Below are 27,557 nucleotides of genomic sequence, written 5' to 3'. Positions count from 1 at the left end.
CAGAAGTAATGACGTAACGTCATTTATCCAGAAAACGTAGAATAAAGCCTGGAATCGGCGTACGGAAATGAAAATCATTTAATAAATTAATGGCAACCAGTAAGTAAATTTATTACAGTGGCAACGTTACTATCTTTCTAAGGTTAAAATATGATATGAAAACATCTGACACATTAAAAAACTCCAAACAAAATCTTAGAATTAGCTTGAAATGCACGGATCTCTTTAATCATGGGCAAATATTTCAGAAACAAGCACACGGACCTATGCATTTTATTTCACCATATTAAAGGCCGTATGTTTATTTACAACTGTGAGGAGTTTCATTATAATCTACATTGTAGAAAACAAACTATTCGCGCAAATGTTATCAACTTATGATTTACCCATAGATTCCCATTATGAAAACTTGTGAGAGGTAAAAGCTTTTCAAACAAGTCTAGCAAAAAGATAGAGCACATGACCCTAACATTTTATTTATTCTATTTATTTATTTATTTATGTTTTGAAAAAATCAGTGTTTAATCAAATCCTACATTGTAGAAAAATTTTAACACGATCGTGCAGAACTACCTTAATTCAGGATACAAATATATAAATAGATTGTTTCGTGGTGGTTTTTTTCCTGTGAGATATCGTTAAAATCAAGCTATTTACACGCAACTGATATCTAAATAATTCGGAACAATGAGAACATACGCATGTGATTTTACACAACACAAAAGTACACTTTCTTAAATCAAAATAATTTCCTTATATTAGGGAAGTTGTTGCATTATACAAATTCAGGAATAGTTATTTAAAATTATATATCAAATGAAGTTATTAGATATATTTTATGTGTGGCAAAATAAAACTGTTCAATGTAGGGCTGGATTTCGTCTCCATTTAAAGGTAAGTTTTTGCCCATATTGATTGAAATGCGTGGTGTGACATGATATTAAAGAATGGACTAAAACTAGGAAAGTTGTTCGTGAAGAAAAAACAATTAGGTGACAAAGGAGTGGCTTTCTCGTAACTTTTAAGCAAGTACTGGATACTCAACGATTTTCAACTGTATTAATATTTAATTTTAAAAGTTCGAAAGCAGCAACACTTTTGCTTTAGTCTGCATTTTGTCTTCAGAATGACACTTTCAATTAAGACTATTGTGTCACCTCTAGAATACGTACCCCCCCCCCCCCCCCCCTCTTAAAATCAAAGGAAATTTCAACATGATTTCATTCTTTTCGACAAATGTCATATAATAATTTGTATATTTAGATATAATTTATGCACGTTTATCGTGTTAATCTTACGAAAAACTGCAAAGATAAGTGTCTGTCTTCCTCGATCGCTTAGGAGAAATGTGGCCCAAAGACACTTAAAATAATGACACAAAATTGTATGGTGTTATTCAGCAAACTATTTGCATCAGCTCTTTTCAGGTACGTGCTCTTTTAGAATTTACGTTCAGTAATTAAAATGATGATTTTAATGCACTTTGAATAAGTTTACGCAAATTATTTGGAAAAAAAGTATGAACGGGGCTAAAATTCGAAACTGCTCCCCTGCCACCTTTGATATCTTCCAGATAAAGTAGCAGGTGCTGGAGGTCGTCTTCCTTACATCAAGCAGACATACAGGGATCTGAAAAAACACATATAGTAAGCATGTATGTTTTTATTTAAATCCATAAACAATATCTGCCGTTTATAAGACTCTGTAGTCCATACATAACTACTGGTGAAACCCAGGTTCGCGAAAATATGAACCAATTACCTTAAATACAATCGAGCAGGGGTGCGTGACTACGTGCGTGCGAGCGTGCGTGCGTTCATACGTGGCTGCGTACAGGCGGAAGGGCGGGACTCGGTTGGTGTTTTGGTGTGTGGGTGTTTGTGTTTCCATCAACGTTATTCAGACAAATACGCAGGTCCATTTGAATTGATTTGAGACAGACCAATGCTAACATGGTTAATGAAAGGTGGACTTTAGCTAATAAAATGTACATACGATTCCTGGTTCATGGAGAAGATTGATCATCACAGTCACCTCAACAGTATCATCATCAACAACACCATCATCATCATAAACATGCTAGGGATGATGTTTACGACAAAAAAGATTACAGTATGAATTATAAGAAAGAGTAAACAGATTGACTTCTTTAGTGATGATGGTGCTGGTGCTGGTGATGGTAATGATGTCGGCAAAATATAATATCACGTTTCTTTCCACGATCCTTGACAAAATTGTATGTTTTATTCGCTACAAAAAATTATGCTGCTACCATTTAAAGACTAACAATGAGAAAGAAAATGTACTTTTTTGTTGTTTGTATACAGTTTTGTGATATCTTTAATATTAATTCGTTTTATGATATCATCAAATGTATTTTGTGATATCTTGAAATACAGTGTGTCTAATCATTTTACTATCTGTAATTTAAGATATCAATTAAATTTGTTTTGTAATTTCCAAAACTGATTTAAAGATATCATTAAATGATTTAAGGGTAACATAAAATAGAATATTTGATATGAGCCGTGCCATGAGAAAACCAACATAGTGGGTTTGCGACCAGCATGGATCCAGACCAGCCTGAGCATCCGCGCAGTCTGGTCAGGATCCATTCTGTTCACCAACAGTTTCTCTAATTCCAATAGGCTTTAAAAGCGAACAGCATGAATCCTGACCAGACTGCGCGGATGTGCAGGCTGGTCTGGATCCATGCTGGTCGCAAACCCACTATGTTGGTTTTCTCATGGCATAGCTCATATTTCTAAAAACGAATATTTCTTCATGCCCTTAATTCGATGTAATAATATCACAATTCACAAGGTACATTTATCATTTAAAGATATAATATGTTTGATTTTACGATATCCCGAGGTCAATAATTCAAAAACCATAATATCATCGTAATATTTAACTTAATATTTAGATATCAAAAATCGCCTTTAAGATATAAAAAGTTGCCTTTATTTTTAGATATCCAATAATTCATTTACTGATATCTTAAAATGAATTTAAGATATTTATAGTTCATTTAATGATATCCTAAATCGACTTTAGGATAGCAAAAAATCTATATCTATGATATCCTTAATTCTTTTTAATTATATCTTTAATCTATTTTTGATAACAAATAAATCGTTTAAGGATACCATAAAATATAATTAAAGACATCAGTTAGTAGAATTAAGGATATAATAAAATAAAACTGATTTTAAGATCTCCAATGATCAGATTATAGATATCTATCAATCATTTTGTGATATCTTTATATGAATTTCAATATACCCAAAAATGATAAGTGATATCATAAAGTGTTTTTTTCTCAAATCTTGTACACCAGTCATGAAATAAAGTAACACACAAGTTAAACTGTCTCAATGTCACACATACGTATGTATATAACAGCAGTATCTCTCATAATATTTTCGTTTGTCAAAAAAAAACTGAGTGCTATCGGAGCATGTTCTTTATTACCATCACGGAGCGAAATAAATATGTGTAATGATACCGGTACAGTCCAATAAATACCAGCTACAGTTTTAGTTCTGTTTCATACACAATAAAATGGTGGGCAATGTAGAACATGTTTTATGTTGTGTAATTGTACGAGTTATCGTTTTGAATTAAATAGCCCATGAAAGCATACGCCTTCATTACCACATTTCTGGGACAATTTACAGGGGCATGGGAATTAATCAAATTACCTCTCTTTAATATGGAACTCGGTTTGAAATTTCACTTGATATACTGCAAACACTGCCAGTAGAATGTTTATATTTCGGTCAACTCTTAATCTGTGCTGAAAGTTCTTTATTCATTAATAATAAGATGACTATTTAGTTAAAACTTCTGTGGGTTAGTAAATCATTAAAGCACATTTGACGTTTTACTGAAAAAAAGGCATTTGAAGCATCCACCCTTTCCTTTCTAACTCTAGTCTGTAGTATTTAAACATCTCATACCTAGAGAGCATATTTTTTTTATATATTAAGTTTTTAGTTTCATATGACTTTTATTGTCATAGGTGTATGATTTAGGAATTACTAAATTAGATTTCGTTACTTCTCAGATTCCATCTTATTCTTTTTTGGTAAACTGGACCCCATTGGAAATAGGCTTTTGGGCTTAATGGGTTATCCATGCAACCATAGATCATATTTATATTACCTAAAGTTTTTGAAACACAATACGAAAATATGCTCTTAACCTATTTATTGCTCTTATTCTCGTATTTATTACTCTTGTTTTTAAGAATACTGAACTTGCAATGTATCAATTTTAATCCGTGCAATAGAAATGCTGTTATTTTATTTAAATGTCTATCTAATCTATTTTATTTGTTAAAAGTATTTTATTTTGTTATACTATATAATATGTGCTAATGTTTGTGATTTATGTAATTGCAAAATAAAAATATATGCAAAATAAAAATATAAATATCAAATGTAAAGCAGTTCGACCGGTGACTGTCCTGTTTCAGTCACATTTACTTAATTATAGTGTTTTGTTTGCTTTGGTGGGTGACTCACTTCAAAAGTATGTAATTCCTTTAGTATTGTGCAGATGTTATCACTGTTGGTATGTTAGAAAAATCAATGAGACTGTATTTATATGTTTAGAAAATCTTTTGAAATACACCATTAAATGTTTACCGATTAGAAGTCTTGCACAGTGTACGTTTTGTCATATCGATAAAATGTAATCAGATAAATATTTACCATATCAATGTACTTGATGGCAGGACCTGTTATCGTTGCTATTCAGCGGGGTACTTAACATTTTGTGTACTGAAATGGCCTTCAGTTACATGCACAATAAGAATTATGAAAATTCAAAATAGGGCAAAACAACTTTAAAAGAGTTAGAATATGATCCTCAACCAACTGTGAGTGAAACATAGCAGCCAAGAGAACACTGATATTCCGCTGTATAAAACATCCAAAAATTCTCCTTGGCCAAAATTAACTATGAAGTGAAAAACAATTTGAAAATTTTCAACCTCCCCAACCCCTAACAAACACCGTTTTTCAGAAAAAGTTACTTTTTATGCTTTAAAAAATATAACTTCTGCAGCTGTGATCAGAAAGTATGTCCGTACTTTACGTCGCTTTCTTTAGTGGGTCTTGGCTGTTATCGTATCCTTGGCTCAGCTATTTCTATTGCATCCTTGGCCCAGCTACTTACATTGGACCTTTGGTCCGGCTGTTTCTATTTGGTCCTTGATCCAGCTATTTGTATTGAATCCTTGGTTCGGCTATTTCTAATGGATCCTTGGTCCGGCTATTTCTGGTTGGTCCTTGATCCAGCTATTTGTACTGAATCCTTGGGTCGGCTATTTCTAATGGATCCTTGGTCCGCCATTTCTGTTTGGTTCCTGATCCAGCTATTTATATCGAATCCTTGGTTCGGCTATTTCAAATGGATCCTTGGTCCGGCTATTTCTGTTTGGTCCTTGATTCAGCTATTTATATCGAATCCTTGGTTCGGCTATTTATAATGGATCCTTAGTCCGGCTATTTATATTGGATCCGTGATCCAGCTATTTATATTGGATCCTTGGTCGGCTGTTTCTAATGGATCCTTGGTCCGGCTATTTATATTGGATTCATGGTTCAGCTGTTTCTAATGGATCCTTGGTCCGGCTATTTATATTGGATCCTTGATCCAGCTATTTATATTGGATCTTTGGTCCGGCTATTTCTAATGGATCCTTGGTCTGGCTTTTCATATTGAATCCTTGATCCAGCAATTTATATTGGATCCTTGGTCCGGCTATTTACATCGGATCCTTGGTTCGGCTATTTCTAATGAATCCTTTGTCCGGCTATATACTGTAGGCTTACTTATTTTAGCGGTGTACTAATAACAGCGCTTTTAGCGCTATCGTACATGCGCTAATTCATGTCCGCGCATTAATTTGTCCAAGCATTTTCATGTACATTTTCATTTGATGATGTTTTCTTCGAGCTTTTGCAAATAAATACTCTTGAGAGTTTGCACTAGTTACACTGCTTGCTAATATTTTAAGGTTCGTATGATATTCCTGTTTATTGTTCATATTATTATTTTAAATATATGATCATGCAAAATAAAATATTAAAGCCTGTAGTTTGTGTTTTTTCTCATTTGACCAAGTTGTTATCGATTTCCGTATCACCTTCGGGCATGTCCGTTGTTGCAGTCGCTCGTTTACGGAAAGGTGTGAACGTTTGTATTAAGACACAATGCATGTAGGACAAAGGGGATTCAATGATTAAAATGTGTGACAATCTCGTTTTATTTCAGCAATTATAACTAGTATACAGAATATAAAACACGCAGATTATTATAATTAAATACAAGAAGACAATACAGTTACGTAGGCAATATTATACTTGGAGCGCGACAAAACATTGACAGACAAAACGCCGACACGACAAAACGCCGACGCGACAAAAGCTCGACAAAAAACATCGACACAAACATCGACACATAATTTATTTACCCTTTTTCTTCATTTTCATGTGATAAATTACCTTGAAATTTTAACACATATCTGAAAGGTTTGGTCTAAATCTTCAGACAGTCAAGATTAAGACTCGAACATTTACGGTTAATGTTCAGTTAATGGGTGGTGGTATTAAAATGTGCAATTGTGAAAATTGTCGTCAGGTATTGACCAAACATACACAGCTGGCACAAAATATAATACCAGTTCGATTAAGTGCAACATGATATCTTTTATGTGACAACAACTCAATTTTGATGACAAAGATCTTAGTTTGGACATACTAGGACATACTAGACAAGTTTCGTGTCAAATAATATCATTCTATGTCACAGATAACAGCTCATTTCTGCATTTCTGTATGTTCTTATTCGTAAGATAATATCTGTAATTTAGCCAATAATGAAAAAAAGTTAGCAATATGGTTTAAATTCATTCAAATTAATTGAAGTATGACAAAAATGATATACGTTCCCTTACTCTGCAAAATTAAAGACATTATTTCGGTAAGGTTTAAGATATTGGCAAAACAACAAAACGTCTATTTAGTGGATTATATATGTCAGTAGCGACTCAAGCTATGCGATTTCCTTTGATCATAGCAAAATTTATATAAATAGATTGGTTTTAATTGTACCGTTAAAACCGATGTTGAACTGTATACATTTAGTAATTATGAACAAAAGCATAAAACAATAAAACAGAGATAATTTGACAACCCTGTATACAATACTGTCGCTTTTAACTATTTGATTATTTAGAAGGAAACATTAGCCTAAGAGTTATTGTTATAAATCAACGTCATAACCGTTTTTTACGAGTTGTCAAAACATAACCACCGAATACTTACTGTAGTTAAACTATAGAATTTCACTAACGCCGCGCCACATTGTCTCAAACGTCGTTAATCATATCATGATGGATAGATAGCCTTCAAGTAATTTATAAGAAATTTGAACCTTGTCATGGCGTAATAACACCTGTTTTTATCTCCTAGGAAGGTATTCATTTCATAATAATTGACGTAGTCTTTTTACAAGTGCAATTATATATATATATATACTTTTTTAGTTTTGTTTTTTGCCTTCACTTATTGTTCTTTGATAGCTTGTTTAGCGCAAAGTTTGCAATGTTTTTATTTCAGTCAACGAACACGAATCTCACAGGTAAAAACTTTCAACTGATGTAATTCAGTTAGTATACTTATAAAAATATTTCGTATTCAGAAAAGATCGTCCATGTATTTTGATGTTTATGATCAATTCAATCCAAAAATATATAATACACATTTAAAAACTAATATTCGCTCATGTTCGGTTATTTATGGTGGTACAGGCCTGAAACAGATCGCGTGTAAAAAATTACAATAATAACATGTTATTGCCACTATGATTTACTTCCAGACCAGAGTAAGTTCTTGCTTTCCTTTTCAGTTTGTTTATAAGATATTGGTAATTCTAAGGGCCTCTATGATGGTGTAGCGTTTTATTCCTCGGGCATCTTCGGTATTCGGTGGTTCCCCGATGGTTACAGCTCGACCTGAACATTCTTGTATGACACATCGCCAATACGTTTTTACTAATAATATCTGTCATGTGTTTACGAATCGGATAGAAATATCCGTCCCGAGGGCACCTGCCGAATTACCGCCCATGCGCAGATGGCCGAGGGACGGATATTTCTATCCGATTCGTAAACACATGACTGCTATTTTCTCTTGCATACTGTATACATGTTAGCATTTTATTCTGGCAAATTATTTTTTTTGAATACCGTATTTTACAAATATAACAGGTAGAAATACTACGTAGCACTCTTTCTTATAGTAGAGAATGAACACAAAGCGCGGGAAATTAACGTCCGTAAGCAGAAGTGACGTCATGATGTTTTGCGTTACGCACAATAACAAAGTTTCACTTTAGTTTTATCATTTGTAGCGTAACGTTATGTTCTTACGGTAAACTAACGTATTTTCAATCGAGAAATATACTATAAAGAACGGAGAAAAACTATCAAGGTACCTGCTTTTTCGTATTTTACCTAAACAATATATTACTAGTGCCTGAACCACTAGTTGTCATTTCATCTGGCATGCGGGGTGCCAGATAAAATCACCGGAAACGCCAGTCCGGTGTACAAGAATACTTTATCCTTACAACTTCTGTCCTTATTAAAAATATATCCATCAAACACAAGTTGTAACTTTGCTTTCTGTATATTAATGAACATTATTACTATGAACGAAGATGAAAGTGTTTTCACTCTTTTTGTACATGTATTCAATTATATTCATTCTATTGTGACGATAAAGAAAGTCAATACTTGGAGCATTTCATCGTTCGATTATACGTGCTCTTAGACTAATTCTACAAGAACGTAAATACTTATAAATTATAACCGTATGATCAAAATTATGAATTATTAATTATGATCAATAAATTATTTTCGGTTAATTAATTGTAAAGATGTTCAATACTCGGATCATTTAGGGCATTTAGAGCACGTAAATGCTTATGAATGATAATCGTATGATCAAAATCATGATCGTATGATAATTATAATCGTATGATCAAAATTATTTTCGACCATAAATGCGACAAAACGCCGACACGACACTATGCGAAAGGTCGATCTTTTGTCGCATCGGTCAATTGCCGCATCGTCGTTTTGTCGTGTCAATGTTTTGTCATAGACCAATTATACTTTATATACTGTACGTAAACATAAAGCTACTACATCACAGTTGAAAGTATCATTGAAAAAATACAAGTATCATCACGGCACACTATCTTAAAGTCATACTTGGTACATGTTCAGGTTGATTAGGGTCGATAGTCTTAATTATTACAATAATTACAGCAGAAATACAGTAGATAAAAATTGCCGACGGTTAATTTATTTCCGAAATTCTTCGTAAATCTCCGTAAATCTCCGAGAGCCTCATCTCGGATAGCGCTAAAATTAGAAATAAGCGGTCTCGCGAGATCGCTAATTTACGTCCACTCATTAATTAGATATTTCACCAAAAATTGCGTTTGCGCTAAATTTTTGCCGCGCTAATAAATGTACGCCTACAGTATATTGGTTATTTATATTGGATCCTTGGTCCGGCTGTTTATACTGGATCCTTGATCCAGCTATTTATATTAGATTCTTGGTCCGGCTATTTCTAATGGATCCTTGGTCTAGCTTTTCATATTGAATCCTTGATACAGCAATTTATATTGGATCCTTGGTCCGGCTATTCACATTGGATCCTTGGTTCGGCTATTTCTAATAGATCCTTGGTTCGGCTATTTACATTGGATCCTTGATCCAGCTATTTATATTGGACCCTTGGTCCGGCTGTTTCTATTCCAACGTTGGTCAATCTTTTTATACTGGAACCTTGGTCTGGCTATAACTGTTTGGTTCTTGATCCAACTTTTCATATTGCATCCTTGGTTCGCCTATTTCTAATGGATCCTGGGTCCTGCTATTTAAATTGGATCCTTGGTACAGATATTTATATTGGATCCTTGGTCCAGTTATTTCTATTGGATCCTTGGTCAGGATATTTCATTTGATCCTTGATCCAGTTATTTATATTACATCCTTGATCCAAATATTTGTACTGGTCCTTCGTCCAGCAATTTATATTGGATCCTTGGTTCAGCTATTTATATTGGATCCTTGGTCCACCTATTTATATTGGATCCTTGGTCCGGATATTTCGTTGGATCTATGATCCAGTTATTTATATTACATCCTTGTTCTAGATTTTTCTATTGGATCCCAGTTCTAACTATTTCTATTGGATCATTGATCTGGCGATTTCTATGGGATCCTTGGTCAGCTTTTTCTACTGGATATTCTATTTGATCCTTGTGCCGGCTATTTCTATTGGATCCTTGGTCCAGCTATACATATTGGATCCTTGGTCTGGCTATTTCTAATGGATCCTTGGTCTGGCTTTTCATATTGAATCCTTGATCCAGCAATTTATATTTGATCCTTGGTCCGGCTATATACTTTTTGGATCCTTGGTTCGGCTATTTCTAATGGATCCTTGGTCCGGCTATTTATATCGGATCCTTGATCCAGCTATTTATATTGGATCCTTGGTCCGGCTGTTTCTATTTCAACGTTGGTCAATCTTTTTATACTGGAACCTTGGTCTGGCTATAACTGTTTGGTCCTTGATCCAACTTTTCATATTGCATCCTTGGTTCGGCTATTTCTAATGGATCCTGGGTCCTGCTATTTATATTGGATCCTTGGTACAGATATTTATATTGGATCCTTGGTCCAGCTATTTCTATTGGATCCTTGGTCAGGATATTTCATTTGATCCTTGATCCAATTATTTATATTTCATCCTTGATCCAAGTATTTGTACTGGATCCTTGGTCCAGCTATTTATATTGGATCATTGGTTCAGCTATTTATATTGGATCCTTGGTCCACCTATTTGTATTGGATCCTTGGTCCGGATATTTCGTTGGATCTATGATCCAGTTATTTATATTACATCCTTGTTCTAGCTTTTTCTATTGGATCCTTGATCTAGCTATTTCTGTTGGATCTTTGATCTGGCGATTTCTATGGGATCCTTGGTCAGCTTTTTCTACTGGATATTCTATTTGATCCTTGTGTCGGCTATTTCTATTGGATCCTTGGTCCAGCTATTTATATTGGATCCTTGGTTCAGCTGTCTATATTCGATCCTTGGTCCAGCCATTTATATTGGATCCTTGGTCCGGATATTTCATTGGATCCATGATCGAGTTATTTATATTTCTATTGGATCCTTGGTCCAGCTTTTTATATTGGATCCTTTGTCCAGCTATTGCTATTGGATCCTGGGAACAGTTTATGCACATTTACTTTTCAGTAAAGCACCACAGGCAATCAATATGGAGATACTAAAGAAATTGTCCCGGAAGAAGTTTATACGAGCTGACTCTGTTCACGAAACGAAGCTAGCACGGTGTCTTAATACTGTGGATTTAACAGCTTTAGGTAATGGCGTATGATATTAAAATCATACAAGAACACTGTGTTTAAGTAAAAAAAACAATAAAAAGGTAAAATAGAATGAATACATTTGAGCAAAGCAAGAGCCAACCACAGATTGCCGCTGTAAAAGATTGCAGCAGACGGAGTTCTACTAAATATATTCATAAAACACAACTTTGTTTACACTTTGATAAGAAGAGGCCATTTACTGACTGGTAGACTATATAATTATACAAATTTATCGTAAATAAATTGTTGAAGCTTATCTATACGTACTTTTATTAAAATATCATTCGTGCCCAAAGTTTACAGATATAAATGAACGTTACTTCTTTATCAACACAATCGCAAGCTGCATGTGTGTAAACTTTAAAAAAAAATCTGTCTTTATAACAGGTATAGGGAGTACCTTGGGTGCAGGTATCTATGTTGTGGCTGGACAGGTTGCCAAGCAAACATCCGGCCCCTCTGTGTTCATCTCTTTCCTTATTGCTGCATTAGCCTCCATTCTTGCAGGTAAAATTAACTTTCTATTTGTCAATCGAATTTATGCAACACTTTAAAAATCCTTTACAAGTTGTCATTTCCACCACTTTTTTAAATTTTTTGTTCTGTATCAAAACTGTTGCTTCTGCTTATTTTTTCAGGAAAGACAAATTAAAAAGAAAAGACTGTACTTTACTCTACTAATACATTTTTGTATTTACATGTATACTCAACATGCTCAGTGCCACATTTATGGTTAAGGATCGAACGGTTTACTTCAAGTAAACCGAAATTCGACCAAAAATGATATTTTGGGACAGGACTTGAAAATCCCTTCGAGATAGCCGTAATTTTTAGATTAGTGAGTTCGAGATATTGGGTTTTCGTATTTTTGACAGTTCTTACTAACAGTTCCAGCAAATTCGTTTCTGACAGAAATTTAAACATCTTAATTAAGCAGTGGCGGTTAATATTTAATAACATAATTATAGAGTTAAGATAGATCAAGTCAAGTCAAAGATTTTTTTGACATAAACATAAATATGTTCATTGCAATATACACAATGTGGCAGTTCAGCATAACGGTATATTGAAATTAGAAAAGCATGATATTTGGTGAGAATAGTAATTTCAGATAGTATACATATAAAACATTCAGTTCTTGCATACTCGTAAAAGAGAGGAATAAATTTTGACCGGTTATACTTTAAATTAACTGGACTCGGTTTTTACCTGTAGTTTTGAAGAAGTTTGAACATGGAGTTCGTCTGCAAACTTTGTTTACTTTATAGCGGTGTAAGACTACTATATTCAGTTTCAGGTAACAGTGTAGTATAGATAAGATGGTGTCTTGCTACACTTTATCAACTTGTCTAATTTTTCTTAAGCCTAGCTTCATATATAAATTTTGCTAAGCTTACAATTATTTTTCCTGAACTAGTTTTAGTAGACTTTTTAATTTGGTTAATGTTGGCCATAAGATTAGATCAGAAATAGGCATATCTATTCACAATAACATTCTGAAAGAAGTTGACGTCACAATCGGTGAATTACGTATTGGCTATAAATAACTTTGACATTAAGTGTCCAGCTACATATATGTGTCCGAAGAATGCCGTATTGAAACAAGAATAAAGGCCATATTCCTTCGACAACTCGGAACAGAATTCCAGAGTTATACTCTTATTGTTGTCAAAGGAATCAATAAGTACTATTGAGATTATCCAACCAAGATCTGCATTCCATGTGTTCCATTGTCATAAACATTTATCACGTGACTGTTCTCTCTACATCCGGTTTTTCGTAGACGTATTTCACACAGTACTTTATCTCACCCCATTGACTTAGAGTCTGTGCTGATTGTTCGGAGATGGCCGAAGTTGCGTTTTTCCGTGTCCAGTATTGTAATTAAAACTCACAAGTCAATGCAAAGCATTCTGACCAAGTAAACATATCTGTCACTTTATTTTAATAATTTATATGTGACACAGTTGCTGTTTTGCTTTTAAGGACTGTGTTATGCCGAGTTCGGTGCACGCGTACCTAAAACAGGTTCAGCCTACGTATACAGCTACGTCACTATAGGAGAACTCATGGCGTTTGTGATTGGCTGGAATCTCATATTGGAATATGTAATTGGTATGTTAGACAAACAATTCATCACTGTGCTGATTTACGCATGCCAGACAGGACTTTTTTTTCGTGTATTCCTGGAAAAATTTCCTGGAAAAACTCGTCTTACATTCTGAGATGTAAGATAACTCAAGTGATGTAGCTTAGGAATGCGTAAATTCATACGCAACTGTAATAAAATAGTGCTTAAAAAGAAAGGCATTTGTTTTACTTTATATCTTTTATTAATGAAAGAATACGACATGCAAGAAAAATAATATAGCGCTAGTGGAAATCTCAAATCTGGCTCTCGGATAACTGTTTAACGGTTACCTTCGAGCCGCGCATTCAACCAGTGAAAGACTCATTATTTGCTGACCTAAAAATAAACATTTGCCAGCATTCCCTAAATGTTATTTATATATTAAGGGATATGACATCCTAGTAACCATAATTTAATGTGTTTACTGTCTTTCGCCAACAATGTTAATTATAAAGCGGTATTGGTGAAGCAGAATATCTTTCAAAAAACAAATCGGCATGTCAATAAAACTCATAATTGAGACGTGCCATGAGAAAACCAACATAGTGGGTTTGCGACCAGCATGGATCCAGACCAGCCTGCGCATCCGCGCAGTCTGGTCAGGATCCATGCTGTTCGCTAACAGTTTCTCCAATTCCAATAGGCTTTAAAAGCGAACAGCATGGATCCTGACCAGACTGCGCGGATGTTCAGGCTGGTCTGGATCCATGCTGGTCGCAAACCCACTATGTTGGTTTTCTCATGGCGCGGCTCAATTATAATTAATCTGTTTTAGTTTCTAATTAACGTTTTCATTTGATTCTTTTGGATTTTAACGTTTTTAGGCACAGCAAGTGTGGCCAGAGCGTGGAGTTCGTATTTTGACTCTCTCGTCCACAACAAAATACAAAACTACCTTAAAGGCAATGTTCCAATGCATATTTCTGGTCTTTCACCCTACCCTGACTTTTTTGCACTTGGAATAACCCTTCTTCTAACAGGTAAGTAACATATACATGTACTAATATTGAGCAAGAAATGCACTATTCATTACCTCTCATGAACAGACACAATCAAACCGAGTCTGCTATAATTATTAATCCCATTCTAGTTGAAAACCAATTTCGGGAAAGATATGATTGCGCTTTTCCGTCCGTCCGTCTGTAATTTCTGTCAGTCCGTAATTTCGTGTCCGGTGCATAACTCATTCATTAAGGGATTTTAATATTACTTAGTACAAATGTTCCCATGACAATACGACGTGTCATGCGCTAAACTCAGACCCCAAGCTTAAAGGTCAAAGTCACAATTGGGGTCAAAGGTCAACAAGGCCCTTTTCTGTCTGAACTATAACTCAACAATCTGTGGAGGGATTTTGATATTATTTGGCAAAAATGTACCCCATAATAAGCCGACTATCAGACCCCTAGCTTAACGGTCAGTGTCACACTTGGCAGACAAATGTTAATAAGGCATGAACAGGGTATGTTTTGCTCTTTCATCCATAAAGGGATTGCAGTATTACTTGGCCTAAATGTTCCCCATGCGCAATACCCAGAACCTTAGCTGAAAGATCAAGGTCACATTTGGAGATCAAATGTCGAAAAGTTTTTTTCATGTCCGGTCCATAACTTCATGCAAAACAAGGTTTAAATATTACTTGGCACTAATATTTCCCTGGATGAGACGATGTGTCATGAACAAAACCTGGAACCCTAGCTCGAAGGTCACACTTTGAGGTCAAAGGCCAACAGGGCTTTTTATCTGTCCAGTCTGTAACTTGACAATCCATAAAGAGATTTTAGTATTACTTTGTGCAAATGCCCCCATAATAAGACGACGTGCCATGCGCAACATCCAGACCCCTATCTCAAAGGTCACACTTGGAAGCAAAATGTCAAAAGTTTTTTTTTTCCTGTCTTGTCCACAACTCTGTCATCCAGTAAATGATTTTAATATCACTTGGCACAAATGTTTCCCATTATGGGACGACATGTCTTGCGCAACACATCCTTATTTAACTCAATGGTCAAGCTCAATGTCGGAGATTGAATGTCATCCTGTAAGGTTTTTCAATATTTCTTGACATCAATGTTCCCCATAATGAGATAATGCGTCATGTACAATACACAGAGCCCTAGCTGAAGGATCAAGGTTACACTTGAAGGTCAAAAGTCAACATTGATCTTTCTTCTGTCCAGTCTGTAAAATATTTTAATATAAGCTTATGTGTCATATTGATCCAGTTAATTGTTTTCTGTAAATATGGTACGTTTCATACTGTAACGGAGTGTGTTTATTATTGCATGATGGTTACACTATTACAGTTTAGTTGTGTTATTGCATGCTTTATATATCATTACACACTGGACCTATCCTTACATACATGTTTGTATCATATACAAGTTTTGTATTTTATAACACATTTGCTATATCACTATACAGCTTATTTTAACTGTTACATAATCATTGTTTGTATATCATTACACATTGGGTATATTAATACACTTTCAAGTTTGTTTATTCTATAACATTTATTTATTAATCAACAATTCATTTTTCTGACGTCAAAATTATTACGTCATATAGCCTTAGACGGCATAGCGGCACGCTGGAAAAGAAATCAGCAGAAATCAGGCACATATTTGATGGATTTCGTCAAGGACGTACATAATAATTCTTGATAACGTGTTAGAATCGAAATAATATATCTCAAACACGGATTTGCTCATGAACAAAATCATTTATGTCGTTTAGATGCGTATAATTATATCACTCGGGCTGCTCCCTCGTGATATAATTCCTTCGCATCTAAACTCCAAACAATGATTTTATTCAATGACAAATCACTGTTTGGGATACATTATTTCTTAATTAAGAATTATTGGTTTGTACTGTTATATAACTTGAATGAAATTGTTGAATTTTGCACATTGGTTAGATCTATATTATTTCAGCTTACTCATGCTTAGCCTATTACAGGTTTTTCTAATATAACACGTTGGTTGAATTATTATCATGTGTGTATATACGTTTTGATGTATACTGTTACAGTAATCCTAGCAGTGGGAGTGAAGGAGTCTTCCAGATTCAACAACCTGTTTACAGCTGTCAATCTGCTGGTAGTAACGTATATAGTGATCTGTGGGGCATTCAAGGCAGATGTTAATAACTGGGAAGTAGACCCAGAAAAGGTATGGATACAGTCTACGCGATCGAATAAAAGTAAACATTTCGCTTAATTATATGAAATGTTAAACAATATGTTGAATGCGATACCATCTGAAAGGTTTTACCGGTACATGTGATACATTTGATAAGTCTTAGGTAACATTAAATTCAGAAACATTTTATGGCAAATATCATTTCATCCCTTAGTATATCATCATATGTGTTACATCCAGATTATCAACTTTATGTTTCTTATTTAAATTTTCTTACATTGTATATCTGAAAAACTGACAGAAATACAATATTATATTGTCATTGCATTTCATTTAGGTACCTGAAGTAAACTCTACAGTTATTGGAGACGGTGGATTTCTACCGTTTGGTTTCTCTGGTATGTTGTCTGGGGCGGCTACATGTTTCTATGCCTTTATTGGATTTGATGCAATAGCAACAACAGGTAGAGCAGTAAAAATGTATACATCTTTAGGTTTAGAGAAGATATATTGTCCGTTTTATTAAACATATTGTTACGTTAAGTGAACACAACTTAGTTTATTTCACAAATTGTCAGGTTTAGTGAACACATGGTTGGGTTTAATAAACTATATTAATAGGTTTAGTGAACACCTATATTCAGGTTTTGTTAAACTTTTGTTAGGTTAAAACACATGTTCGTGTTTCGTGGACACAGTATTTATAAGGTTTATTGAAAACCTATAAAATATTGTTAGGTTTAGTAAACACATTCTTCAGTTTAGTGAACGCACTGACAGGTTTGGAAAACCTATTGTCCGATTTAGTCAACAACTATTATCTGGTTTAGTGAACACATTATTCTGTTCAGTGGTCTGGTGGAGTGAATACATTGTCCGGTTTAGTAAACACATCGTCAGGTTAAATAAACACATTATCGGGTTTATTGAACACCTTTTGTCTTGTTTAGTACATACTTTATCAGGTTTAGTGAACACGTTGTATTCGGTTTAGTGACCAAATTCACGGTCAGGTTTAGTGAAACTATCTTACTAGAAGGTTCTTTTTACTATTATAGACTTCACAGTACTAACGGAACCAACTTAGGAGTCATCTAGTCGTGTAATTGCCAACATATTTCTTGACATTATTTTGTTACTTTGGTGGCCATAGACGTCAAAATTAATGCTAGTGTTCGTTTAAATGTCATTCTTGATGTATGTTTGACATTTTGGTCGATAAAGTGAGAAAGAATGTTGTATTTGGAGACAGAAAACTCAATTTTAGTATGTGAGGTAATACCAGGTCACAGCAGTGTGATTTTGATGTGACTGTGCAGAAAGCGATTGTCTTAGAACATGTCTGCACTCTAATTTCCTTTTCATTTTATGCCAGTTTTAAGATAATACTTGAATATGCGGGAATGATCTAATATATAGGGAATAATATTTAGGTCCGTGCAGCCTATATGGCAGTTTTATACTAATTCAGTATTAGTATAAAAACTGGCTTCATGTTCGGAATTAGTATGGCTACTGACTAGATAATCTTTTTTAATTTGTTATCAATATTTTTCTAAATTTGTACTTTCTCGATTTTACTCTCTCAGAATATTCCTTTTAGCTCTTATTATCCATGTTTTGGGTAGGAAAGGGGCATAGTTATAGAAAATATTGAATAGCCTCGGGAGTTATCTCCTATGAACAAATACAGACTAGTTCTGAATCAGATGATTTCTTGTCAGCTTTTTTGCAAACAAGGTAATTTGTCTAAATAGCTTTGTCTAAGCCTTAGGACTACCGGCACATTTTTATGCAATCTCGCCAGGCATACGTATGTTTTTGACAACACAGAAAATGGCGTCAGACGACCTTCAGCTCTTTCCGGAAGTAAAGAAAATGAAAGTAAACAGCCTAAACCGCATTTGCATAGGTCTATAGCCAGGGATGACGCGCAGGGGTCACCCCGTCTAAATGTATGCGCGTGGACATTTTTTTTTTGCTAATGGAGTGTCAATTTTCAGCACATTCTAACGATTTGAAAATACCTGAGCTTTAGCACGACATGTCAGCTTTTCAACTACGAAACAATATTTGAACTCGGAATAAAGACAAATCCCACAGGGGTCCGTAACGGAGCAAGGGTATATGGAGATTTTTGGAACTTCGTCAAATCGTCAAATCGTTCAAAAGGTCCCTTTTTATGTTGTCTGAAAGTGTCATTATATGCCTCGGATGTAAGATATTTCCGTATTTGAGAGCTGCAGACCAGACATTTCAGAAATATTTTCAAAATGAATTTCGTGTAATAAATGTTGATTCTACGGGAGCGTGGAAGGGCCATCTCACGGCAAACACGATAAAAAGGTCACTATGTTTTACAGGTGAAGAAGTAAAGAACCCCCAGAAAGCTATACCTATAAGTATAGTAGTGTCTCTGCTGGCGTGTTTCTTTGCCTACTCTGGTATATCTGTTGTTATAACACTGATGTGTCCTTATTACTTACTGGACGGGAATGCACCATTACCCGCTGTATTTGATAGAGTTGGTTGGCCTGTTGCCAGGTACATCATTGCTGTGGGTGCTGTCTGTGGATTATCAACAAGGTATGTGTCCAGCTTTACTGTCGTTCTATAGGGTTTCTGTTGTACTGATGCAATCTAGATCATATTGCTACTTTCTAGCTTTTAATTTTGGAGGGAAACGTCATGTTCATTCCTTGCATTATTTCAGACACAGATGGTACCTGAAATTAATGATCCTTCGCAAGTCAGATGAAATGATTCCTCTAATGAAATAGTTCTTCTCTTGCAGGGTCTCAATATGCTTGTTTGTGTTGGGTTTAACGTCGTTTTCCTTTCAACAGTATTTCAGTTATGTAACAGCGGGCAGTTAACTTTACCAATGTTCCTGGATTCTGTACCAGTACCCTGCTCTCCGCAAGTAACTGCCAACTTCCCCATATGAATATGAGGTGGAGAACGAATGATTACAAAGATACTAGTAGTGTCCTTTTTTTTCTCTCAGCGTCACGGAGAGCATACTCCAGTCCCATTCAACAAACTCACGACCCCGCGATCTATAGATCTGTGCTTTTCCTACTGAGCTAAACTCATGGCTATGAGGGGGCGGGGGAGTGATTCTTACTCAGTGAAAAGGGGATTTTTTACCGATCTAGATTGTGTAGTAATATATACTAGTATAAATGTTCGTACGTTCTATATATATCGTAATCTATTGTTTTTCTAAGTATTTCTCCAGAATTAGCAATGCAGTTTGTATGTTCTGTTTCATCTATACTGTCCAACTCGTATTAAGCAGCCAGTCAGAGAAGTGACGCAATGTGGCTGCTTAAGGTAAGTGGCTGCTTAAGGAAAGTGGCTGCTTAAGGCAGGTGAAAGAAAAAAGACAGTGACAATTCAGGAAATTCACTGACTTGCTGCTTGATACAGGTGGCCGCTAATACAGGTTCACCTGTATTGATGTATACCAAAAATGATTAGTTGTAGATTGTGTCTTTGATTACGTAATACTAAGCTGCAGCACTAGTTGGTTGTTTCTATATAGCTCACTGCAGTACGTCTACCGTTTAATTTCTACCTATTTCTGTTACAAGAGTTATTGGTACATACTCGTTTACAGTTTATAAGCACAGGCGCTTGATTTATTCAAGCGGTTGTACAATCTTAAATCAAATAAGATCGCTTATTAGATTCAAACGTTGGAATCATTATAATTATGTTTTAGAATCGTGTAACACCACAAAACTGATTTACTATTTTATTCATTTGAACTGTATGATTACAATAAGAATGAAATAATGTGAAATAATACTGAATGATATAAATGTTGGCAGTCTCCTTGGTGCAATGTTTCCACTTCCTCGTGTGATCTACGCTATAGCCAGTGATGGGCTTATCTTTAAATTTCTGGCCAAAGTCAATGACAGATTTAAAACACCACTGATTGCAACTTTAATATCTGGTGCCTTTGCAGGTTAGTACTTTTGATTTACCTTTTTTTTTAATATGCATGTAGATGAGATGTGTTTAACAATTTGCTTATATTTCGAAGTCGGTTACATTGGGCTGGCAAAGACTTTAAAAATTTACAATGTTCTACTTGTATACTGCCCAAATAAATATGAATAAAAAACTCTCATGAAGACTTAGTTACTCGTTTTTTTATAATAAATAAAAATTGATATGCATACACTCACACAGTAATATACAACAATTTTGATAAATATGAATGACATATATATTTTATTATAGGAATTAATGGCGATGTTGTTTGTCTTCTGAGATATATACGTCTGTTATTGTAGGAATAGTGGCGATGTTTTTAAACATTTAAGAAATATGTCCTTTATTATAGGAGTAATGACGATGTTGTTTGACCAGATTTATTACAGGTATAATGGCGATGTTGTTTGACGTCTGAAATAGATGGTTTTCATTACAGGACAGTTTCAATGTCCTCTGACCTCTGACATACGCCTTTAATCATATGAACAATAGAAATTTTATTCAGAGATAGATGCCTTTTATCACAGGGATAATGGCGATGTTGTTTGACCTGAAAGAGCTAGTTGACATGATGTCTATAGGAACCCTGTTAGCTTACACTCTAGTCGCAGTGTCTGTACTTCTGTTGAGATACAGGGTCCATAATATAGGAGAAATAGACGAGTCTAGAGACAGTTATACACAAGTGTGAGTAAACCAACCATTGGCATATACTTGTACATGTAAAAATGCTGTGTTGCAAAGCCTCAGATGCAAAATATGTCCGAAATACTTTCAAGGTTTTTCTCTGTATAATTATAAACCATTTTAACTTTTTAAATAAATTAACGTTAAGGAATTATTAGTCTAAAATTCGTAACATTCATAAGAAAGAAATATAAATGTAGTACTTATATTAAGGGTATATCCGAGCAGAATGATGTGGTGATGGAGTAACTGTCCGATATTTTCTAACAAATTATTTCGTGTTGTTCTAACATTTGATTGTTTCTGGCGTGACCAATCGTCATTTCATTATACAATTTCAGTGCTGAACATCTAGATCCTTCGGACGCTTTAAATGACAGAAGACAGCTTTTAAATGACTATGGTGACCAGACCATATTTTCAACAGCTTTTAATTTTAGAAATGAAAACCCGTCCCCGATTACTGAGAAAACATCTGCATATGCTGTTTCTTTATTTAGTAAGTGAGGAATTTTCTATCTGTCGGTCAAGATATTTTAAGCCAAGTCCTAGTCTTGTTATAGAGTAAAAGCTGTTGCAACACAGACCATGAAATGTCTGTATGAATTCTACAAAAGCTAGACGATACCAAACTTCTTTCAGTATCATCTCACCTTTATAACCTTTATTCGTTTAGGAGACACATGGATCCTTAGTATTGCAGCTCAATCGGAGATAATGATAATATATATATGCTGAGTCTCGTTATCTCGAATTTTAGTGGATCGAGCGTTATACTTTGAGATAACCGAAATTCGTCTTATAATGATATTTCCTGTTCGATTTTTGGGACGGGATTTTAAAATGTCTTCGAAATAGCCGGTATTTGAGATAGGCGAGTTCGTGATATCGAGTTTCAGCTGTATATAAAAGCGATGATGGTCGCACGCATCTTCTAATGTAGGAAGAGAAATTCTGTTTGTCGTGATGTAAGAAACCAACATTTTAACTAGGGATGCATGTGTAATATAATGTTTTCAGGTCTTTTAACAGTTGGACTGTCGCTCTTTCTAAAGTTTGCAGAAGACGATTTGTCGGCTCGTAAAGCCTGGGCGATTGTCATCACATCTGTGTTTACTATAATAATGCCACTTCTACTTATCTCAATGGCATGTCAACCACAGAACAAAAGAAACGTTTCTTTTAAGGTTTGTATGCACAGTCACTAGCTCTTGTAACACCACACGTCTCTTTGTAGGGTTTGTAGATTAAAAGAGTCAGCAGTTATTTTTAACTCACACGTTTTCATTTACAAGATGAACTACACTAAGAATCGATTCAGGTATAAATACATCAGCTTTTTAAACAATGTTTGTCCCATGCCAAACTTTTGAATAATTTATTTGGACAATGCACTTGAACGAATGTCCCACTAGAATTGAAGGAAATTGCGTACACCATCTTTTTCGAACTTACGGTTCTCTTGGCAATACGGGAGTGTTTTTATCTTTTCGCTTCCATTGCTTATTATCAGCCCTTCTCTGTGGCTAAAACATGTGCACCCAAGTTTCGTCACCTGTAAGCCTGTGTATGTTTTCAAAAATTCCCGGGCATATTTAAGGCGTCTTTTTTTCGCTCCTCGGTGAGCAAATGAGGTACTCGCCTAGAGAAAACCTTTCTCAGGTCCTTAGGCTTTTTCAGAATTGTTTGCATACAGCCTTCTGATATGCCAGTGCAAATGGCTATATCTTTCATCGACAATCGCGCATCCTGGTCGGCCACAGCTTATACAGCTGGTAACAGAGGTTTTAGGCCTACCAGAACGGGTATCATCTTCGACAGATAATTTCCAAGCTTTAAAAGCTTTAACCCACCTAAAATTGTGCTCATTGAAATGGCCCGAGGTCCATATATACCACACAATTCATCAAATATCTGCTTTGAATCTATATCAATCCTAATGCGGCATTTGATAAAGCTACGAATTTCAATCCTCATCCATTTTACAATGTGACAAGTAAATTGGTCGTGTCTATGACTGCATGTATTTCAAATTGAAATAACTTTGTCATTGGGGGCCTCCGTGGCCGAGTGGTTACGGTCGCTGACTCCAAATCACTTGTCCCTCGTCGATGTAGGTTCGAGCCACACTCGGGGCATTGAATTCTTCATGTGAGGAAGCCATCCAGCTGGCTTACGGAAGGTCGGTGGTTCTACCCAGATGCCCGCTCGTGATGAAATAATGCACGGAGGGGCACCCGGGGTCTTCCTCCACCATCAAAGCTGGAACGTCGCCATATGACCCATAATTGTGTCGGTGCGACGTAAAACCCAACAAAATAAAATAAATAAATTGAAAAGCAATTGCACAAAATAAACGGATATCGTTGGCTATTGGACACACCATTCTAGTGCAATTAAGCGTTTCATAAAATACCCGGGATAAAACTACGGAAGCCCATTAGTGACAGAACTTTTTGCAGGACCCTCGTAAAACATTCAATTGTTATAAAACTTTTACTGGAATAACAAAGATCAAAAGGGGTTCGGTCAGGTCAACAGAGTAATTAGTATATCTATGAGTTAATTGAATTCTTCCTCAAAAACAACAACATGTTGTTTGTAAATAAAGACAAGATCTATTAATAAGTAATTGTACACTCTTAACCTGCCTTTGCGAGCAGTGCAGACCAAGATCAGTGCAGGCTGATCATGGTCTGCATAGTTCGCTATTCAGTCAGTAAATGTTCAGTGAACACCCCTTTGAATAACAAGTGGTACTGTCCCAACTGAATGATAGACCAGTCCATTTTAGAAATGTAGCAGGGTAAGAGTTAACGTTTTGTCTCCACTTGATTTATGTTATCAAAATTGTTATACGTCTACGGAAGCATCTGGTACAGGTCGGAAAATATTTTTATTCCTTTTGCCATAGTTTTAAACATGTATGCCACTATATTGTTGTTTTTTTTAATGGAGGGGCATCAATGGTAGATTTCTTTAAGTCAACCAATATTAATAGTTCTACTCAAGTGCCCGCCTGTCCCTGAAGGGCAAATGGGACTCCCCGCCACTATTTAAGCTTGAAATATGAGCTGAGTCTGTATGGCATTTACTTGCTCAGCAAACAAACGCAGTGTAGTTTAGTTTGATTAAACAGAATTAAACAGTAATATTAATCATGGCTTCATGTGATGAAAACTAAAAATTAGGCAAAATTTGTTGAATTGCTCATATTGCATAATTATATTTTCTCTTCAATAAAATCTAAACAGTTAATTCAGTTATCTCTGACATAAAGCTGTTTTCGAATTCATTTTGTTATAGTGTAAAAGATAATGAGTTTAAGGTACTACTCCCGCACGATAATTTAAACGACAGCATGTTTATATTATCGTTTGATTGTTATGGTTCTCATGCATCGTTGAACTCAAAAAAGGTTGTCAATGATAGAAGTTAAGTGCATACTGTAATGTTATACAAAAATATTTTCTGTATTGAAACGTTTTAATGAAGGAAAATCATAATTATCAAACATGTTATCGTTTGAGTTATCGTGCGGGATTTATAGATATCAAAGTTTCAAATCGAAACAGAAAGAACGTTGTATTTACTTTAGACAAAATATATCACGGAATATTTATAGGTCATTAGCTTAGTATCGAGAAATATGCACGAGTTCTGCGGTGGAAATATTGCGCGATTTTAGGAGCGCAATATTATTCCGCTCAAGAACGTGACTCGTGCCTATTTCTCGATGCAAAGCTAATAACCTTTTTATTACAGTAACACACGTATTTACACATATCTATATGACATAAATATTATGAATTTGTTGAATAACTTGAATGAAATTGACGATACTGACGTTAATAAAAGAAACTAATCGAACGACACATGACAAATGATGTCACGCCCCTGATATGAAATTTCAGACGTCAATATGGAAAAATATTGACGTTTCAGGTTCCACTGTAACTTAACGGAGATTCTAACACGATCCAGTTGATTTTGCTATTAAACAAAGGAGACTGAAAACAGTGAATTATTATACAACAAATCACTGTTCTGACGCCACAATTATTACGTCATGGCGTCAAACGGCATAGCGGCGCGCTGGAAAAGAAACCGATTGAAAATGGGCAAATATTTAATGAATGTCGTCAAGGATGTACTTAAAAATCCTTGGTAACGTGTTAGAATCGAAATAATATATCTCATTTAGTGATTTGCTCTTGGATAAATCATTGTTTGTCGTTCAGATGCGTATTATTATATCACTCGGGCTGCGCCCTCGTGATATAATTCCTTCGCATCTGAACTCCAAACAATGATTTATTCAACGACAAATCACTGGATGAGATATATTATTTCTTAAGTAAATACTAGGTATGTAATAACACTTTAATCTCAGTATTCACGTATGTTACCAATAGTCTAAAAGAATGCATTTTTATTTCATTCCAGGTGCCTTGGTTGCCGTTTTTACCGGGCATAAGTATTTTTGTGAATATTTTTCTTATGCTTCGACTTCCAAATGCGACTTGGATAAGATTTGCTGTCTGGATGGCTATAGGTAGCGTGAAATACAAAGTTATTTATTTTATACCAGCTGTATAGCAAAGTCGGTTAAAATTGAACTGAATTATAGTAACTGTTGACGTCCATTGCAGTATCGGCATTCTATATACTTTGACATGTTAAACAGACAGCTTAAAGACCCTGAACGCTTTTGTTTAAAATGTGGCTGCCACATTTTCCGTTGTGAACATAAGATACATTAATTTCTTCTTAAATCCTATTTCTAATAATTACTTTCTTTAACATTTGTCAAAGGTTTGAATATATTGCTGAATATATTATTGTTTTTATTACCTCCCTTTATGGCACTAGCTATAAGAGCTCATGTGCAATATTAAAAATGGTGCTTTCCTAACCATGTAAGTACGCATAACATCTATTTGGAAAGCTGTTTCATCTGTTTTTAAGATAAAAATTTAAAGCATTATGGACCTTTAAAACATTGATGATATGAGTACACCTAGTACAATGCGTTCAGGTATTTTATAAAAAGCTAAATTTCAGTCTTTTAGCCAGTTCATTTCTAAAATATATGAGCCGCACCATGAGAAAAGCAGCATAGTACATTTGCGACCAGCATGTATCCTGACCAGCCTACGCATCCATGCTGTTCGCTAACGGTTTCTCTAGTTGCAATAGGCGAACAGCATGGATCCTGACCAGACTGTGCGGATGCGCGGGCTGGTCTGGATCCATGCTGGTCGCAAACGCACTATGTTGGTTTTCTCATGGTGCGGCTTATGTGTACTTGCAATACAATTATCAGTTTGTACATTTCAGGTTTCATAGTCTACTTTTTCTATGGATTTAGAAACAGCAATCAGGGGCTTAGGGAATCTGAGACGGATACTTTTCCTGATTACGAAGTTAGATGTGACAATTCAATCAATGCTTCAGGGGAGCCCAGAATACCAAATAATGAATCAAACCCATCCGAGACCTCGAGCTTGCTTCGTGCAGTAGTATAGATTAGTCTTCCTATTGAGCATGACCTGACATTACAAATATGATACATCTTAACCCTTACCTTGCTAAAGTTCTATAATGAAATAAAAACGTCTTGTCTATCTTCCAATTTGGACAGTACCATTAACTGTTAAAAGGGGTGCTTACCAAAATGATACTGGCTGAATAGTGAACAGCGCAAATCATGATCAGACTGCACGGATGTGCAGGCTGATCATGATCTACACTGGTCGCAAAGGCAGAATCAATCATGTCCAGCATGGTAAGGGATAAGGCTTTCGACAATGTTTTATAAATATTATATACATGTTGTGATATGTGTTATGGTACAGATTCAAAAGATATATACTGTAGCATTCAATGGGAATATATACATTCAACTAATGGGAATTTTTGACAATTTGACATAACTGAGATTAAAAACAAATTCATGTTTAAGTAAGTGTGTTGCATCTTTATGAAGTTAACTGACATTACTTGTTACATGAACTTGTTTTACTTATTTTTTGTGCACGTGTTATTGTTCTTAAATATAAATGTAAATAAGCAATAAAGTATGATTAAACGA

The 27,557-nt window shown here is 35.1% G+C and overlaps 1 protein-coding gene across 2 annotated transcripts; it reads left to right on the top strand.

Annotated features, from left to right (window-relative positions):
* The first annotated feature begins 642 nt into the window (after nt 1-642).
* Nucleotides 643-27,557, top strand: LOC123527082 (cationic amino acid transporter 2-like). 2 transcript variants are annotated; one of them, XM_045306350.2, is made up of 16 exons: nt 643-894; nt 1,574-1,646; nt 11,361-11,488; nt 11,882-12,001; nt 13,481-13,609; nt 14,450-14,605; nt 16,169-16,270; nt 16,659-16,798; nt 17,106-17,232; nt 19,132-19,354; nt 20,605-20,744; nt 21,304-21,463; nt 21,805-21,962; nt 22,484-22,650; nt 25,910-26,018; nt 26,804-27,557. In XM_045306350.2, exons 3-16 carry the CDS (start codon nt 11,383-11,385, stop codon nt 26,989-26,991), a joined length of 2,025 nt encoding a protein of 674 aa, XP_045162285.2. In that variant the 5' UTR covers nt 643-894; nt 1,574-1,646; nt 11,361-11,382; the 3' UTR covers nt 26,992-27,557. The 2 variants fall into 2 exon arrangements, with proteins under 2 accessions (XP_045162285.2, XP_045162286.2); XM_045306351.2 differs by lacking the exon at nt 16,169-16,270 and having other exon boundaries at nt 646-894.

The sequence above is a fragment of the Mercenaria mercenaria genome, chromosome 14, assembly GCF_021730395.1.
Source record: "Mercenaria mercenaria strain notata chromosome 14, MADL_Memer_1, whole genome shotgun sequence".
In the NCBI taxonomy this organism is placed as follows: domain Eukaryota; kingdom Metazoa; phylum Mollusca; class Bivalvia; order Venerida; family Veneridae; genus Mercenaria; species Mercenaria mercenaria.
Note: the sequence above shows the minus strand (reverse complement) of the source record. Positions and strands in the feature narration are given on the sequence as shown.

Excerpts from the sequence above, each read along its gene's own strand:
- LOC123527082 (XM_045306350.2), top strand. The coding sequence starts at position 11,383 with ATGGAGATACTAAAGAAATTGTCCCGGAAGAAGTTTATACGAGCTGAC. Across the intron at positions 14,606-16,168 it reads AATAACCCTTCTTCTAACAG|ACGTCAAAATTATTACGTCA; the intron begins GTAAGTAACATA and ends TTCATTTTTCTG. Across the intron at positions 19,355-20,604 it reads GTCTGTGGATTATCAACAAG|TCTCCTTGGTGCAATGTTTC; the intron begins GTATGTGTCCAG and ends AAATGTTGGCAG.